This window comes from Budorcas taxicolor, chromosome 25 (genome assembly GCF_023091745.1).
Source record: "Budorcas taxicolor isolate Tak-1 chromosome 25, Takin1.1, whole genome shotgun sequence".
Taxonomy (NCBI): domain Eukaryota; kingdom Metazoa; phylum Chordata; class Mammalia; order Artiodactyla; family Bovidae; genus Budorcas; species Budorcas taxicolor.
The window spans coordinates 42,959,153-42,976,680 of NC_068934.1; the positions used below are offsets into that span (position 1 = coordinate 42,959,153).

Consider the following 17,528-nt stretch of genomic DNA (forward strand, 5'->3'; position numbering starts at 1 on the left):
CTTCTGCAGACTCGCTGCTTGAGGTTGGTCTTTGGGTCTTGTGGGGATTCTGGCTTCTGTCTACCTTAAACTGCTGTTGAACCTAGGGGAGGTTTGAGGGGATGGTTTTCCAACATGTCTGGGATACAATGGGTGGGGGCAGCCAGAGGAGTCACACCTGCCAGTCTATTCACTGTCCTTGGTGAGGTAGCCTAGGGGGAAGTGAAGAGTGAACTTGGATCGCCACATGGACTTCCTGTTAAAGTAAGGGGCTCTCCAGAGATGAGAGGGACCTCAAGCTTATGAATAGTGACCTCTATTCATTAATAGGAAAACAGGCCCATAAAGGAAAGGAACGTCTCCAGTTGTTCATTCTTTGTGCCATCCTGAAGAATCCTCATTTTTCAACCAGTTTCTCTCTTTTATTTTCCCCATGAGTTTCCTTGTTTTAGAAGGGATAAGTGAAATGTGATTAAAGATGAGAATGTCTCTCCTGCCCAACCTCAGAGGGATATTTAAAAAGGGAACTGGCATGACTCAATATTGCCATAGTGCAATGCCGTTTCGTGCTATTTTGAACAATTAGAAGACTTTTTTTGAAAGCAAAAAATAAAAAAGGTACAAATCCAAAGATATTATTTAGAATGTCATCACGGGAACAAAGGCATGGATTCTTTCAGGATAGGGACATTGAGGAGCTAAACAGAGATATTATGTGATTTTTTCCCCCAAGATCCCATTGCATTTTCACTGCAAAGAGCTAGAGGTAGAATGCAGGGTTGAGGGAATCTCTGAAGACTTTGGCAGCTGGGAGCCAAGGACGTTTACCTGGTGTTTGCCAGGGACCTTGAGAAGCCCTGTGGATTAGATGTGAGGTACACGGATAGACAAATGGAAGCCAAGATGGACGACAACAGGTGATGAACGGTAGGTAGACAGGTAATAGACTAACGCTGCATCTGACAGGTGACTCACACGTTGATAGATAGGCTGGATGATAAACGAGATGTATTTAATGAGCTGACTAAGAGGAACGGACACACAGATAGGAAGTTGCTTTAGAACCAAACGATGTCAATACCAGGGCTTAACAGTTTTATTTTCTACTTAGTCAAATAGTAACACGCACACGTGATCTACGCTCCCTGGTCAAGATTTGCAAATACCCGAAAACTGACGGAAAGAAACGAAGAGTCAGACTTTGGGTACCATCCGAGGGAATGACCCGAGGCTCGCCCGATCTCGGGTGTTGCCGGAAATGGCCGACGACCTCCGTCCGCGGCGGGGCGGGATGGGGGCGTGGCCCGCTCCCAGCGCGCGGAGAGGCTTCGGGTGTTTCCGGAAACTGCCGAAAACCTGCTTGAAGTGGGCGGGGCAAGGCCTGTAGGCGTGGCTGGAGTACCCGGAGTCTCTTCGTAGATTTCCGTAAACAGAGCCGAAGCTTGGTCTTCGGAATCGCGGAGCAGCGCGCGTCCCCAGGATTACCTTCTTCGGGTGTTTCCGGAATTCACCAGCAGTCGGTGGCTGGGAGGAGAAGGCGCGCCTCCCTCCCGTTTCTAGCCGCTTCGGATGTTTCCGGCTGCTGCCGGCGGAAAGAGCCGAGGACCGGCGGTGGTGGCGGCCATGTTGGGAGCAGCAGGTCCGGCGGCGGCTGCCTGTGTGCCGGGCGCGGAGCAGTGCCGCTGAGGGCAGGGGAGGAGCGAGGCAGGCGGCCGGCTGCGGCGGCAGAGAGTAGGCGGAGCGGCGCGGCCCGGCCGAAAGGCGGCACGGCCCAGCCGGGGGTCGGGGGGGTGCGGTCCGGAGCTGCTCGGAGCCGGCGCGGCCTAGCCCGAGCGGCGCATCCCCGGGCTGGCGTGAACGGCAGCCCGGCCTCCCCGCACCCCCGGCCGGGGCCCATGCGGCGGGTGCTCCTGCTGTGAGAAGCCCCGCCCGGCCGGGCTCCGCGCCTTCCCTTCCCTCCCTTCCTCCAAGCTTCTCGGTTTCCCTCCCTTGAGATACCGGCGCCATGTCCAGCGCTCGGACCCCCCTACCCACGCTGAACGAGAGGGACACCGAGCAGGTAAGGAGCCCGGAGGGCTCCCCACATTCTTTGGCTGGGCCCCTGCACCTTGCAGAGCCTCCTCCCTCCTCAGCTCTCTTCGTGCCCCGGCTGCCAGCCTGTAAGCCTCGGCTGCCCTGTCATCTGGCTCCTGGCCCCGTACACCTCCCTTCCGCGTCCTGTCCGGGGACCCACCTCGTCCGGACTCCAAGCTGCACACTTGCCTTTCTGCCGACCACCCCCCTCCCCCCGGCCCTTCTCCCTTCACCGCCCTCCTGCGCTCTTCCGTGTTACCTCCCCAGCTTCCTCTTCTCTTCCCTTTTTCTCTCAGGGGCCTTTTTGGTCTTCCTCCACCCACGCTGAAAGCAGCCACCTTCCTGCTCCTAGACCAGCACCCTGCGATTCGCCCCAGATCGTTGTCCACCTCTTCATCCCTCCAGCCTCGCTTCCCCTCTGCCCGCTCCGGTTCTCCCAGTCCCAGTTATCACCCTCAGGGTCCTTGCCCCGGACTGTGACCTCGATCCCTGTCCCCTGTCAGTTCCCCGGCTTTTTACCCTGCCTCCTCCTGTTCCACATTGTGCTCGCCCTCTTGCTTGCAACCCACCAGCTCCACCCTCATCACCTTTCCAAATCGCTCGCCTACTCTTTCCTCATCACTTTCCCTTCTCTTCTCCAGGAGCTCCCTGGTGCCTCGCGCTGGCATTTGTTGCTTCCGTGTTTCCCCATACAGCTGTCATGCGCATAGTTTTCCCACAGGTTGTCTTCGGGGTTCCAGTCTTCACTCCCTTCACGCTCCCGAGATCCCTCACGTTCTCTTCCCCTGGGGCTTGTTTTTTTAAGTTTTGGCTTGGCCTCCTGTTTCTCACTGCGAGTGCTGTACAAGCCTTCTCCCTGGGCTCTTCCTGCGGAGGGAAAGACTCTCTATTTCAGCCCTGCTCCATTGACACCACCTGTTGCGCGGTCCTTTCCCAGGCCTCGCTTCATCCTGGTCCTCCCGGTTCTGTCTTCTTACACCGTAACACAAGCCTGGCCGTTATGCTTTCCTGTTTCTTCACTCAGGACCCTGTCTCTTAGTATCTTCCCCTTTGCTTGTTGCCTTCCCATTTCTCTGCCCTCACCCCATCTTTCTTAGTACCATTCCTCTTGATCAGGATTGCCTTTCATCTCCGTACTCCTTGCCAGCCTTCTTCACATCATATTTATTCCCCCCACGTATGCCCCTGTCCATCCGCTTGTGGTCGGCTAGTCTTTGTGACTCCCGGGGCCAGGAATTTTGCGTGCTGGTTTCTTGAGCTGCTCCCTCTCCCCTCATCCTGGCAATCACTGCTATCATTTGTCACCCAAGCCTTAGCCTTTTCTGTGTCATCTCACCTTGCAGCCGAGAGGCGTCCACTTTCCACCCCTCCCCTTTCTTTCACCATCTCTGGTGTCCCTTGCTGCCTGCTCTGGAGAGTCCTCTGCCTGTCACACCTTTCCTGGTGGAGAACTTTACTAGGCAAAAAAAAAAATTAACTTGAAAAAAGAGCTCTTCACCCCCGGGGCTTGCAGTGCTTTTTTGCGTCCTTTTCTCTTGTTGCATCCATTATGTTTTCCTCTTGTTCCCTTCTTTCTGGCTAGCGCAATAGAACCATTGTTATATTCTCTTGCATATTAATGCCTCTTGCATATTAACATTAACATCTTAAATCTTTCCGCTTTTCATTTTTCCAGTGTTTTTCTCTTTTGTTAGCCCCTCAGTCTCTGTCATCTGGACAGTCAGGACCTTAAGAGGAGTTCTGGATACGTTTTTTCTGCAGTGGTTGACCCTTTCATAACCTGTGGATGGACTGACTGCTTCTAGGGGGTGAAACAGGTTGAGAGGGAGAGATGGTTGAGTTCCACTGTATCACTGGGTTTGGCATGGGACTGCGGTCTTTAGAAACAGGAGCATGGTCTCCATCTCAGTCTTGCCCTCAAATGCCAGCTGTTTCTCTTCTTCCTGGGAACCACTTTCTCAAGGCCCTCTCGAGGTTATCTGTTCCATTCCTTCTCCTGTCACAACCTTTATTTAGCACGTAAACCCTGCTGCTTAACCAGAGGACTTTCCCAGACTGTTGAGTCTGAGCTGGTAGGAGGAAGCCAAGTGACTGACTGGCACCCGCAGGCATCTGGGGCGTGGCGGTGGAGTGCCTACTCCCTCAGCAGGGCTGTGGGGGGCACTGTGTTCAGCAGAGCAGAGTAACTGAGTGCCTCAGTGTGCTTTCTTTGTGTTGTTTACTCAGCGTACATGTATTCTTGCCACGGTCTTCTTGTGATGTGTGCATTGATTTCCTCTCTTCCCTTCAAGCCTCACACACACCTGAGCATGTTGCAGGAACCTGGTGCTTGCCTCCCACCGATTTTATGATAGCCGAACTCTGTGAACCATTTGGGAATGTAAGCTGCTACTTGATAACTTTGTCCAGAGAACTGGCTGCATACGTTGTCATCTTGCTCCAAATTATGAATTACTCATCCTGTTTCCAGTCTGTGGATTTAGGTTCCCCCGAGCCACTTCATTGCTTCTGCTGTTATTCTCAGGGTAGTCCCACTACGGACTTGATATTAAGTCTTCGCCTTGAAAAAACATAGATTTTGAAAAACCTTACAAGCAGATGTGGTATTTTTTAAAACAAGAAAAACATATGTAACAGCTCTTCGGGTCATAAGGCCAGAGAGGCCTGAAGCACTGGCCTCTTTTGGACTAGATCATGCTACCAGGTGAGACCAGGAAGCTCTTCTTGGTCGTGTTGTGAGTTTAACTAAAGTGGTTGTGGTAGAAGCCTTAATGTTGCGAGATAAAAAGCAAGGGATGTGGTTGGGTTGGTTTCTTTCCCCCAAAGGTCCTCTGTTACCTTACTTAGATTTAAATTATTTAAATTGGTTTCACTGAAAAACAGATAAACAAACTCTACTGGTTGTCTTCAAACTCCAGTCTCTTCTCGCTCTTTCTCTCCCCCTTTCTTTAAAACATGTGGCTGATGAGAACCTGTTTCTAGGAGCTCTTTGATCACATCTGAATTAAACACACATAGACCCAGAGAGAGAAAATGCTGAAGCATAAAAATAAATCTGGTGTTGCAGAGACATTGCCTGCTTGCTGTCGACTCTGCTTCTAACAGTGAAAGGAGGAGATGAAAGTTAAGCCCTGCCGTTATTGTGATTTTTGTGGCACCTGATTGCAGATATGCTTTTTCACAGTCATAGACTCTTCTGTTTGCAGAAGGAGGGTTGTAACCTGGGACTGGTAGTTTGGGGCATCTGAATCTGTGAGCTGAGCTTTCTGTTCACTTTTCCAAATGGCTCTGTTGGCCTGGAGGCTTGGCAGCAGTGGAAGCAATCAGCAGGATGACTGTTTGTCTTCCAGCCAGCAGCAGCAGAAACAGGCAAGTGCAGAGGGGTCCAGCGTGCAGTGTCCACCTGCCGCTGGCGAGAGCTTTCTGGAATGCCTGGTGGAGGCCTGCATGGCCCCAGGCCTCCCCCGCCTCTGGACCTCGGGAACCACAAGGGAGAGCTCCTGCAAGAAAGAAGGAGGCTTTCACTGCCAGCCCTGCCTCTGCCTCTGCGCCTGCCCCTCTGCGGTGGGCGAGTGTGGGGGCTTCTGTCGTCCTTCCAGGGAGTGAGTGGCATTGTTCATCCTCTCAGATGATTCTGGGAAGAGGTGTTGGGAAGTCCGGGTGAGAGAGCAAATCTAACTTTCAGGATCCTGTAAAGAACCACTGAGCCACTCCAAACACACATAGCTAGCTCACGGCTCCCAGGGTTGATTCTGCCTGAACGTTTCACTGAATAATCTGGTTTTAGTGTTGTCTCGGCGAGAGCTCGGTCCCCTCTCATTTCACTCCCTGTCCTGCAAGCGGTGCGGCAAGACCTGTGCTCTGGGTGATGGCTCTGACCTCTGCCCTTTGACTCTGGCGGGGGCCCTTGGTGCTGCCTTCTGGCTAGAGGTGTGGGTACATTTCAGACCATATAGTCTTTACTTTCTGCTTTACCCCTGGAATGCGGAAAGAGGCCTGGTTAGAGCAAGGACACCAGTGGACCCTGGAGTTCACAGAGCTGCCATACTACAGCCTTCGAGCCTGGCCAAGGCAACTCCCTGGTAAACTGTAATAATTTCTCTCTAGTCTGTGGACTTTGGGAAGCAGCTAAGAAGAGGGATACAAGGCAGTCATTGAGATTTGGCCTGCTTCAGATTACACGGTGACCAAAGATTGGGCCTGATTTTTTTTTTTTTTTTCAGCATAAATGTCTTAAATAGAGTTGGTGCCTGTGAGGTAGGGAGAGACTGAGAATTTGTTTTCTGAGAGGTTTGCATGGTTAGAGGTCTTCGGAGTGAAAAACCTTCAGACTATACTGCTTCCCCTTTGGACAGAACAACCTCATTCTCAGTGGGCACTTGACCAGGACTAAGCCATGCCTTCATGAACTCTTTCCCACTGAGCACTTAGCCACCTGGCTGGCATTTCTCTTCTCCCAGGAGCTTCCATGACTCTCCTACATATGTATTATGTCGACCTGAATGAATATTTTATGCCTAAAGTGCAGCTAAGCCTCAGACTTTGTGGCCCATTATCGACAAGCGAGGTGGGGGCTGGGCGCCACCCTTGGCCCCGTGATAGCGTCTCTGCTAAGTGGACTCCCCCCAGCAGCACTTTGAAGCCCATTAATGGATTGGGATGAGGCAACCTCAGCAGATGGAGAGCGTGAGGAGGGCGGTCATCCTGCGTTCTCCGAGGCTGCCTGATGAGGCTTTCCTGCAGCCAAGCAGGTCTGGCCCCAGCTCCCTCCGCTTGGTTAAGCTGAACACTGGCCACTAGACCTCTTCTTTGAGAGGAGTTATGGAAAGCCTTTGGTTCTCTCCTCGTCATGGTGATGCTGCCGTTGTTTGCCACTTTCCTGTCAAAGCCAAAATTGAGAGGGATGTGGAAAGGGTGGGTGGAGTTTAAACCTGGCCCTTCCTCCTTCAGCAGAAGTTCAGCAAAATGACAAACCAGATAGGTGGCTGGGTTTCCTTTTCTTCATGGTAGATTCCAGCATTTGTACATTTTGCACTTGAAGCTTGGATTCTCCGGGCTTTCTCCCAGCCTTCATCAAACAGGCGTGAGTCACTGAAGTGTTATCTATGCAGGTTCCCTTTCAGTCTCAGCAATGGGAAGAGTAAACCTTTACAAACCCGGTGGGGGAGGAAGCCACCCATTTCCCACTTGTGGCCTGGGAGGAGGCCGTCTGTCCCCATGTTAACTCTGAAAGTTCCCATCACTCCCCCACCACAGCCCTCTCAGTGTGGGCTATGGAGTTTCCTTGCTTTTTTTTTAGACTTTAAGATGGTACCTCTGGTTCTGAAAAACCACCAGGAGGAAATCTGGCCCATTGATTTCCAGTTATCAGTTGGAGGAGGAGGAATCCCCGGTCCTTCCCTTCACTAGACCTGCCTCTGCGTTGGGCCGTGTGAATAAGCTGGATCCCTTCATCTGAACGTCTAGAGGGTATGAAGCTTCCTTGGCCCCTGTGGGGAGTGATCCGCTCATTCCCCCTTACTTCATTGATTCTCTCGCATTAGAAATGGGTGAGTGCTCCCTAAGTTGCTTTAGTCGTGTCCTACTCTTTGCGACCCTGTGGACTGTAACCCGCTGGGCGCCTCTGTCCACAGGACTTCCCAGTTAAGAATACTGGAGTGGATTGTCATGCCCTCTAGGGGATCTTCCCGATCCAAGGATTGAACCTGAATCTCCTGCATTGGCAGCCGAGTTCTTTACCTCTAGCGCAACCTGGGAAGCCCAGAAGAGGGCAAAAACGTGTATCAGTATATTTCATCTTGTGCAGCGGACTAGTGACTTTAGGCTTACAGAGTCATGAGTGTCACAAGTAGGTAGGAGGGAGGGTGAGGTGGACCCTTGGCTCGGTGGATCCTGGGGACAGTGGGGGAGGGGAGGGGTGGGTTCAGTGACTGGCTGCAAGCCACGTTTTTCTTTTTAACATACGGAAGGCGGAGCAGACCAGCGACTTCTCTGTAGAACCAGTCAAGCGGGTTTTGAACCACCTCGGCCTGTTTTCCTCTGTGCTGTTTGGGAAGTTGGCGATTCAAAGATCTGCCTCCTCTGGGCTCTGCTCACTGAGGCATGAGTTTGGGTGATGTCTCTAAACAACCCCCGTCCCTCCCCTGGTCTCTGAGCTGGGCCTCTCCAGTGAGTGGGCTTTCTCCGCATGCCATGCTGCTTTGTCTTGGGCACCTTTCACCAGCATCTCGAAGGTACAGCTCCTTTCCTTTGCAGTTCACAGCTTGGCAGAAGGCCCTCCACCTGGCCAGGAGGTCTGTGCTTGGCTCCCGGTCTGTGGATCTGGAAGGGAATCTGGACTCCTGCCTCCTGGCTACTGTGACCTGGCTGCTAAATCCAACTAGACCCCAGACCTTTTGGATTGGTGCATAGGAACTGTCTGTCCAAGCCCACTGGAGAAGAAAAAAGGAGAGAGAATAGGTTTTGGTCTTTTGGCAGTTCGACAGGTACTTCAGCCATGGGGAACCGTTTGGTTGTCCTTGGTGGAGGTACCTGTAGGAAGCATGGGAGACTTCAGTCACCATGTGCTGGCATTTCCTGAGCACAGGAGGGAATCCGTCTCAGGGAGGAGACAGTGCGGCTGGACCGCCAGTGCCGCTGATGTGGCAGGATCCTGTCCTCAGTCTCCCAGTGAGACAGCCCCCAGGCCACGCCTGCTGGTTGGCGAGTGAAGCCACCTGCAGGCAGCGCTCTAGCGTCTGGCCTTGGCCCGGCTGCAGTGGTCTCGTGGTCTCTCCCGAGCACCGTATGACTGAAGGGTTTTGTTGTGGGTGCTGATGATCCAGTATGCAGGGCACCCCCTTTTTCTCACCTCTTTAGACATTAGGGCCTGCTGGCTTTCCCTCACCCCCTCACATCCCTGCCTCCTCTCCACAGATGGCCGCATTTTGATTGTCTTTGCACGTAGCATTGGCAGTGTCTGTGGCTTGCTGCTTTGCTTTGCCCACAAAAGTTTGAGGTACTGGTTCTCCAGTCACAGGAAGTGGGGCCCCTCGGGCCCGTTTGGTCTAGCGTAGCATTCTGATTGAGTTGACTTTATGGCAGAGTTGAAAGGGGATCCCAGCGCCTTTGGAGTTCCAATAAATGGTGTCGCTGTGGTCAGATTGGGTGCTACGGCTAGAGTTCCTGAGCTGGGATCTCGGGATAGGCCCCGCTGTGACCTTGGGCTTACTCTGTCCCTATGCGGCTGTTTGTTCTTCTGTAAAGAAAAAGGAATTATAATAGTGCTGTCTTAGAGGTATAGCTGTTGTGAGCATTAAAAGAATTAATGAATATAAAGCACTTAGAATAGGGCCAGACAGGATATAAAAATTATCGTCATCATTGTTTCAGTTGACCAACTTAATGAATTTTGTCCGTGTGTGTTGTGTGTGAAGTCGCTCATTTGTGTCTGACTCTTTGCGACCCTGTGGACTGTATCCCGCCAGGCTCCTCTGTCCGTGGGATTCTCCAGGCAAGAATACTGGAGTGGGTTGCCATTTCCTTCTCCAGGGGTTCTTCCTGACCCAGGGATCGAACCCAGGTCTCCCGCACTGCAGGCAGACGCTTTATCCTCTGAGCCACCAGGGAAGCCTGGTCTGAGCGCCATGCAACTCTAGGTCGCTAGAAGGGAAATACTTTGGATTATCTCTGTGTTGACTGGGGTTCCGTAGGTGCTTTTCTTAGGATTTGTGAGTTAAAAAAATTTTTTTTATTTTTAATTTTACCAGTCAGCTATCTGAAAGAAATTAGGATGCAGTTGGAGAGATTTAGGGGGAGAAGGGGATGACAGAGGTTGAGATGGTTGGCTGGCACCACTGACTCGATGGACCTGGGTTTGCGCAAGCTCAGGGAGTTGGTGATGGACAGGGAAGCCTGACGAGCTGCAGTCCGTGGGGTCACAAAGAGTTGGAGCGATTGAACTGACCTATTGGAGAGGTTTATATACTTTTGAAAGCACTTTTTTTAAAGTTCATGTATTGACAAGATACCAATATTAGGCAGCTTTATTGATTAAAGGAAAAAGAAACACACGACCCCCTGCTGGTCCGTACTTCTGTGTTGTGAGTCGTGGTGGTGGTGGTGGTGGTGGGTGTGCAGTCTCTTCATTGGCTGGAAGGCCAGATCTAGCCCCTGGAACCCCGGCTTTTCTGAGTTGCTGGGATCTGGGTGTTAGAGGAGGCCCCACCTGGTGCCTGGATTGGATTTCTTTCCTCACGTTCCTTTCTTCACGAGCTGTGTCTACCCTTTGGCAGCAGGAGAAAGCTCCCTGTTTCTCTTGAAGACCACATGGGAACCTAGCAGCTGGTGATTTTAGGTTCCTTTTCCACTAGCCGAGGGGCCTGCAAGGGCAGGTTCTTGTTACCTTTGTTGGCTTTTATGAAGTGAGAAGAAAGCCTCCCTTTGGGAACCCTGGGAGGGTGACAGCCATTTCTCAGCCATTCCTGTGGGTTTGTGGGCTTTGAGTCTTGAGCCGAGGTTTTGGTCTCAGTTGGCTCCTGTTGATGTTCCTCGCTTGCGCCTCTAGAGCCTAAATGCCTTATCAAAGCAGCAAGCTGCTTCGTTTTTTCACATTGCCACTGTGGCGGGGAAGAAAGGTAAGTGTCTCTGCTGCAGGGCTCATCTCAGAATGTGTCTTTCACTGCATTTTCCGCTTCCTTTTGACCCTCTGCTGGCTTGTCTCACTTCCTTTTTTCTGTTCAGTTGCTTTGAACTCTGTCCCTTCCTTGTCGCTGTCCTTCCTGGGTTTTCATCTCCGTGTCGCTCTGCCTCACCTGTTTGTACACCTCTTTTGCGGCCTGGCTCAGAAGGGGAATTTTGATAGTCTGAGATCTCCTTCATGTATAGAATCCCAGAACCACCCCGTCCTTTCTTTCTCCTATTCCTCTGATTTGTGTAAAGTTAAGAGCTCCCTGCTTTGGAAAACATTTTCTTTTTTTGTCTCTGGAGCCACTTTCCTCAGTGAAGCCTGACTTGGCATCCCAGTTTCCCTGGTGACGGGGTCTAAGCTAGTTCTGGGCAATCAGGAATGCCGAAACTCTAGACCATGTCTTGGGAGAGATCTGAGGAGACACTTAATACTTTTGGTAACACTGTGTTGGTTCTCAAAGTGTAGTCTGGGGACCCTTGGGGTCCCTAAGACCTGTTTGGTGCTATACAAAACCCAAACAATTTTCCTTGTAACATTAATGCTATATTTGCTCGTTTCACTCTCATTCTCTCCCCAGTAGACAGTGTTTTCCAGAGGCTAAGTGATGTGTACTGACGTGATCACTCTTGGCTAAAAGAGTAGGTGCTGCTTTTCTTTTTTTTTTCAATGTGTGCTGCTTTATTTTTGTTTTTCCTAGAATTTTTAAGGTAGTTCTTTAAGGTGTAAATATGGAAGTTTTTGGTGATGAATTCATCACTTCTTCTGTGCTTTTACTAGCTTTCTGCAGTATACCTGTTGTAATTTCTGTAAACCTCATTATTGTCCAATAAATAGTTATTTTAAAATCCCAACATTTTCCTAGCACCTTTGAAGAAACATGAGAAGTAAGGATAACTTCCAGCACCTACTTGTAAAAACTTTGGGGGAAACTAATAATTCTTAAAATTATAACTTACTTTAGCCTTAATTCTGTTTTATTCTAAAATAGAGGAAAATTCATAGTATTTTTCTTACATTTAAGGATGAATTGTTGGCTTAAAAAAGAAACGTTGGAAGTTTTGCTTTCTCAAACACAGCTGCTAGCTCTGTTTACTGCAGTTAGAAATGTATCAACAAGTGAAAGGGAGGGATCTACTCTGAAGAAACTTGGCAAAACTAAACAAGAAATGAAAGAAAATTTAAAAGAAATGAAATCATAATGAAAGATATCTTCTCATCTTTATAGACACTAATAATGTAGCTTATTGTGTGTGCTTTATTTTTAGTGTTTTCATGTAGTATTAGAGTGCCGGTTGGCCTTCCCTAGTGGCTCAGACAGTACAGAAGCTCCCTGCAATGCAGGAGACCAGGGTTTGATCCCTGGGTTAGGAACATCCCTTGGAGAAGGAAATGGCAACCCACTCCAGTATTCTTGCCTGGAGAATCCCATGGACAGGGAAACCTGGCAGGCTACAGTCCACGGGGCTGCAAAGAGTCAGGCACAACTGAGCAACTTCACACTGCAGCTGCCACTAGAAGGGTACCAGTTACGTTGCAGCTTCATTCAGGAGCAGTCGTCAGAGATTAAAGAGAAAGAAATTACGCATTTTAAGTGTACATACGACAGTCTCTTTAAAATCCAAAACTCGCTCCAACATTTCCAGCTAGAAATGCCAAAGTCACTGAAGCCTCTTAAAGGATGAGGTATTGCTTTGTCCAGAGAAGCCCACTCAGTAGCTGAGAGACTGATAAGTTTTGAACAGCTGGGATTCCTGAATGCACACTGGATGAAAAGTCGGTAAAGTTCGGGGCAGTGCCACTTCATGGTACTGTGTTGTTGAATTAAAGATTCAGCTGCAGACATGAAGACTGAGTTAATGTCTTGTTTATAGAGTTGTACTTTCACCTTAGAAATGAGCAGATATACAGGCATGGCTCAACTCATATCACCACCACCTATACTTCAAAAACATTTTCTCTGGTGGGAATGCTCAGCAACAAAACACAAGTTGTGGTAAATATGCAAAGGGTTGAATGACTTTTTTGGCTCTCACGGTTTTTCTGGAGCAGCTTTGTTTGCAGTTGCATTGCTGGTACAGAATCAGCGAGCAGCAGAGAGAACTGCTGGCGCCATGACGTGAGTCAGGGTAGGGGCACCAAACGCTGCTGGTGGTAGTCATGGACTTCACTCTGCGCGCTTGTGGTTTAAAAAAAAAACTCACTGTCACTGAAGAATGTCCCGGATGAAGCACTGAAAATTGTGTGTTTGGTGTTTTGTTTTGTTTTTAATTAAATCTCAGTCCTCCAGTAAAGGTCTCTGATATTCCAAGTGATGAAATGCAGAGTATCCATGGAGCATTACTGCTCTTTACCACAGTCCAGCTGTCTGGGGAAAATGCTCTTGTGTGTTGGAGCCGACCCAGCTGAGCAGATCATTTTTACTTGAAATAACAATTGATGGACAAACTATAGTTATTCATGCGTAAGTGTTTAGTGGACATCTTGAAATTGAACAGAGTGAGTCTGTCATCATTGCCGGTGATAAAATTCAAGTTTTCAAGCAAAAATTAGAATTTTGGAAAACTTGGATTTGTCACACTTTTTTTTGATGAGATTGGTGGGAAGATTAATGGAGTATGATTTTTTGATATTGTATGAAATCCCAGTATTTGGAAATTCTGCATAGTCAGTGAAGGAATATTTCCTTGGTTCAGTTCAGTTCAGTCACTCCGTCGTGTCCGACTCTTTGTGACCCCATGGACTGTGACCCCCAGGCCTCCCTGTCCATCACCGACTCCCTGAATTTCCTCAAACCCGTGTCCATCGAGTCAATGATGCCATCCAACCATCTCATCCTCTGTTGTCCCCTTCACCTCCCACCTTCAATCTTTCCCAGCATCTGGGTCTTTTCCAGTGAGTCAGCTCTTCGAATCAGGTGGCCAAATTATTGGAGTTTCAGCTTCAACACCAGTCCTTCCAATGAATATTCAGGACTGATTTCCTTTAGGATGGACTGGTTGGATCTCCTTGTTATTTCCTTGGTTATCAGTTATCAGTAGGTAAAAGAGCAACTCAGTGCAAGGTGACCAGTGGATTTTAATGTAAAAGTACACACAAGATTCATTTGATAAAATCTCAGATTGCACATTGCAACTAGCCTTTAAAAACAACCACTTGTGGAGTTTTGGTCTAATATCAAAGAAGAAAATCCTCAAGATTTGAAAGGCTATTAAACTTCATTTTCCAACTACACATCTGTGTGAAATGAGATTTTTGTATCTTTCACCCAACCTACGGAAACACACTGAATGCAGAAGCAGATACAAGAAATCTCTTTCGTTAAGCTTAACATTAAAGAGATATCCTGGAGTACAAAACAGTGCAACTGTTGTTATGAATTTCATTTTGTTTTAGAAATAGTTTCTGCATTTAAAAAATGGGTTATTTGTGTAAACAGGTAATGGGTTTGTTGTTATTTTAAATGAATAAAAATACTTTTAAAAATCAATTTCAGTTTTTAAGAAGGTTACTGTTGATAGCTATGACCCACATAAAAAGATCTTTGCAGTCCTCCATACATTTTTTAAGAATGTGAAGAGTTCTTGAGACCAGAAAGTGAGAGAAACCTTTGTTGTAGACAAAACCTGAGGTGACTGTCCCCAGTCTTGGCCTGGCTATCTGCGATGACTTCATAGGGAGCCCTTGTTTGCAGTTCCCAGCCCCTGTAATCATGCCTGCCTGGGCGTCAGAGACTTTGACCCAAGTGAGCTTATTTCCTCCTCCTCCTCTTTTTTTTTTAAAATAAATTTATGTATTTTAATTGGAGGCTAATTACTTTACAATATTCTATTGGTTTTGCCATACATCAACATGAATCCTCCACGGGTGCACACATGGTCCCCATCCTGAACCCCCCTCCCCCCTCCCTCCCCATCCCATCCCTCTGGGTCATCCCAGTGCATCAGCCCCGAGCATCCTGTATCATGCATCGAACCTGGACTGGCGATTCGTTTCACATATGATGATATATGTTTCAATGTCATTCTCCCAAATCATCCCACCCTCGCCCTCCCCCACAGAGTCCATAAGACTGTTCTATACATCTGTGTCTCTTTTGCTGTCTCGCATACAGGGTTATCCTTATCATCTTTCTAAATTCCATATATATGCATTAGTATACTGTATTGGTGTTTTTTTTCTGGCTTACTTCACTCTGTATAATAGGCTCCAGGTTCATCCACCTCATTAGAACTGATTCAAATGTATTCTTTTTAATGGCTGAGTAATACTCCATTGTGTATATATATACCACAGCTTTCTTATCCATTCGTCTGCTGATGGACATCTAGGTTGCTTCCATGTCCTGGCTATTATAAACAGTGCTGTGATGAACATTGGGGTACGTGTGTCTCTTTCATTTTCCTTCTTCGGATATATACAGCATTGGCCCTGTCAGGTTTTTTGATTGTTGTTTTATCTGTGGTTTGTTTATTTCCCCCATTTTTTCTCTTCATTCCCTGACTTTTTTCTTTTTCTCGTTTTCCCTTTCTCTTATTGTAATTTTTCTCATTTTTTCTTTTTCTGTTCTTTAGTTTGTTAGGTTTTTGAGGGGGGAGGTCTGCCATTGTGTTTTGATTGCATTATAAAAATCAGTTCATTAAGTGGACTTCCTTCGGCCCGTGTGAAGTTGCGGCTTGGAAAATACATTTCTTTTTTTAATTAAAATTAAGTAAGTAATGTTTACATGTAATGAGTTTATTGATGTTCTTTAATTAAATGAATGGAGACATTGGTAGGTATGATTCATATAAACAGAATCTTTTCGGAGATTCAGGTTATTTTTAATACTGCAAAGACTTTCTGAAACCAAGAAGTGTAAGAACCACAGTTGTAGACAAACCAAGTTAATTCTTCCTGGCTTTGTTCGGTTGATTTCTTGGTAATTTCATAATTCCCAGAACCTTTTTAGTCCTCACTGGACTCACAAAGGCACTTGCTGCCTTGATTTGCTGTTGTTCTGTCTGAGAAAGCTGGTTCTCTGTGACCAGAGGGATTTTGACTCAAGTTGGCTCGTCTCCTCCTATGAATACATAACTTTGACCTTATGAGGGTTTTTAAACAGTTAAATTTTATTTCTTTTAAATTTTGAACTTTGAAGAGTTAACAAAAATAATCCAAAGTTTTTGTATGTTCTTCACCAAGCTTCCCCTTATGTTCAGTTCAGTTCAGTCACTCAGTCGTGTCCGACTCTTTGTGACCCCATGAATCAGCACACCAGGCCTCCCTGTCCATCACCAACTCCCGGAGTTCACTCAGACTCACGTCCATCGAGTCAGTGATGCCATCCAGCCATCTCATCCTCGGTCGTCCGCTTCTCCTGCCCCTAATCCCTCCAGCATCAGAGTCTTTTCCAATGAGTCAACTCTTCTCATGAGGTGGCCAAAGTACTGGAGCTTCAGCTTTAGCATCATTCCTCCCAAAGAAATCCCAGGGCTGATCTCCTTCAGAATGGACTGGTTAGATCTCCTTGCAGTCCAAGGGACTCTCAAGAGTCTTCTCCAACACCACAGCTCAGAAGCATCAGTTCTTCAGCGCTCAGCCTTCTTCACAGTCCAACTCCCCCATCCGTACATGACTACTGGAAAAACCATATGTTGACATCTGATACAACCATAGAACATGTATCAAAACTGTTAGTCAGTCTTGGTATCCTTCTGTTAACCAGACAGCTTCAGATCTCATCAGTTTTCCTGCTGGTGTCTTTTTCCTGTCGAGGACCCAGCCCAGGAACCCGTGCTGCATTCAGCTGTCACGTCTCCGTAGTCTCCTGTCCTCTCGCGTCTTCCGTGGCGTTGGCAGCTTTGGAGAACGCTGGTCAGTTATCTTACACAGTGTCCCTCGCTTATGGCAGTGCTCGTGGCCGTGTGCTTTGTGTTTGCATTGTGGTCGAATATGGGTAACAGTTTACATTTTTAAGTGTATAGTCCAGTGGCATGAAATCCATTAACAATGTAGCCAGCACCACTATTTGTAGAACTTTTTGGTCATTCCAAACAGAAAATCTGTATCGATAAACAGTAACTCCCCATCTTTCCCTCCCCCAGCCTTCGGTAGCCTTTTTCCCACTTTCTCTGTGAACCTGTTTGCTCTGAACACTTCATATAAGTAGAGTTACACAGTACTTGTCTTTTTGTTTCTGTCTCATGTCACTTAGCATAATGTGTTCAGGGTTTCATCCTTGTTGTAGATTTAATAATTAAGTTTTAAAAGTTAACCTAGATTTTACTATGATGATATGTATGAACTTGATATGTTGGAAGGTAGTTATTAATACACAGTTGTAATGAGTTCAGTACTATATTTTAAATGAATTAATAGATGAACGTTTTCTCAGTTGAAGTTATAATACAGTAGCTCTAATCCGCATCAACAAAAGCCATTTGAGGCCCTTAGTAATAAGAGCATGAAGGGTTTTCCAGGAGTGTGAGAATTGCTGTTGTAGACAAGTAGGGAGTTGACCATCCCTGTGCTTGATTGGCTGGTTGCTGCCGATGACCTCATAATGAGCCTTTGTTTTGCAGTTCCCAGAGTCCTGGCTGAAATGCAGGAAGGCACTTGCTGCCTTGGTTTGCAGTGTATCTAGCTAAGGAAGCTAGACTTTAACCAAGTTTGGCTCATTTCCTCCTCCTAATAGGGGCATTTTACTTTTTTTTTTTTTCCCATTAAAAAAATAATTTGGCTTACTCATTATGACAGTAGTTTGTGTATTTTAAGCTTATATATTGGCTATTGGTCAATTCCAGATTTGAAAACTGCAAAGCTTGCATAG

General features: G+C 47.6%; 1 protein-coding gene across 7 annotated transcripts in view; it reads left to right on the top strand.

The window, feature by feature from the left end:
- Positions 1-1,533: 1,533 nt before the first annotated feature.
- The window catches only part of MARK2 (microtubule affinity regulating kinase 2), a 55,830-nt gene continuing 39,835 nt past the window's right edge, over positions 1,534-17,528 (top strand). For 2 of the 7 annotated variants that reach the window (XM_052661567.1, XM_052661568.1), the window contains exon 1: positions 1,534-2,038. In XM_052661567.1, coding sequence (XP_052517527.1) covers positions 1,985-2,038 — 54 coding nt within the window. In that variant the 5' untranslated portion in view covers positions 1,534-1,984. The remainder of the gene's footprint in view (positions 2,039-17,528) is intronic. The other 5 variants (XM_052661573.1, XM_052661569.1, XM_052661571.1 and 2 more) reach the window with 3 other exon arrangements.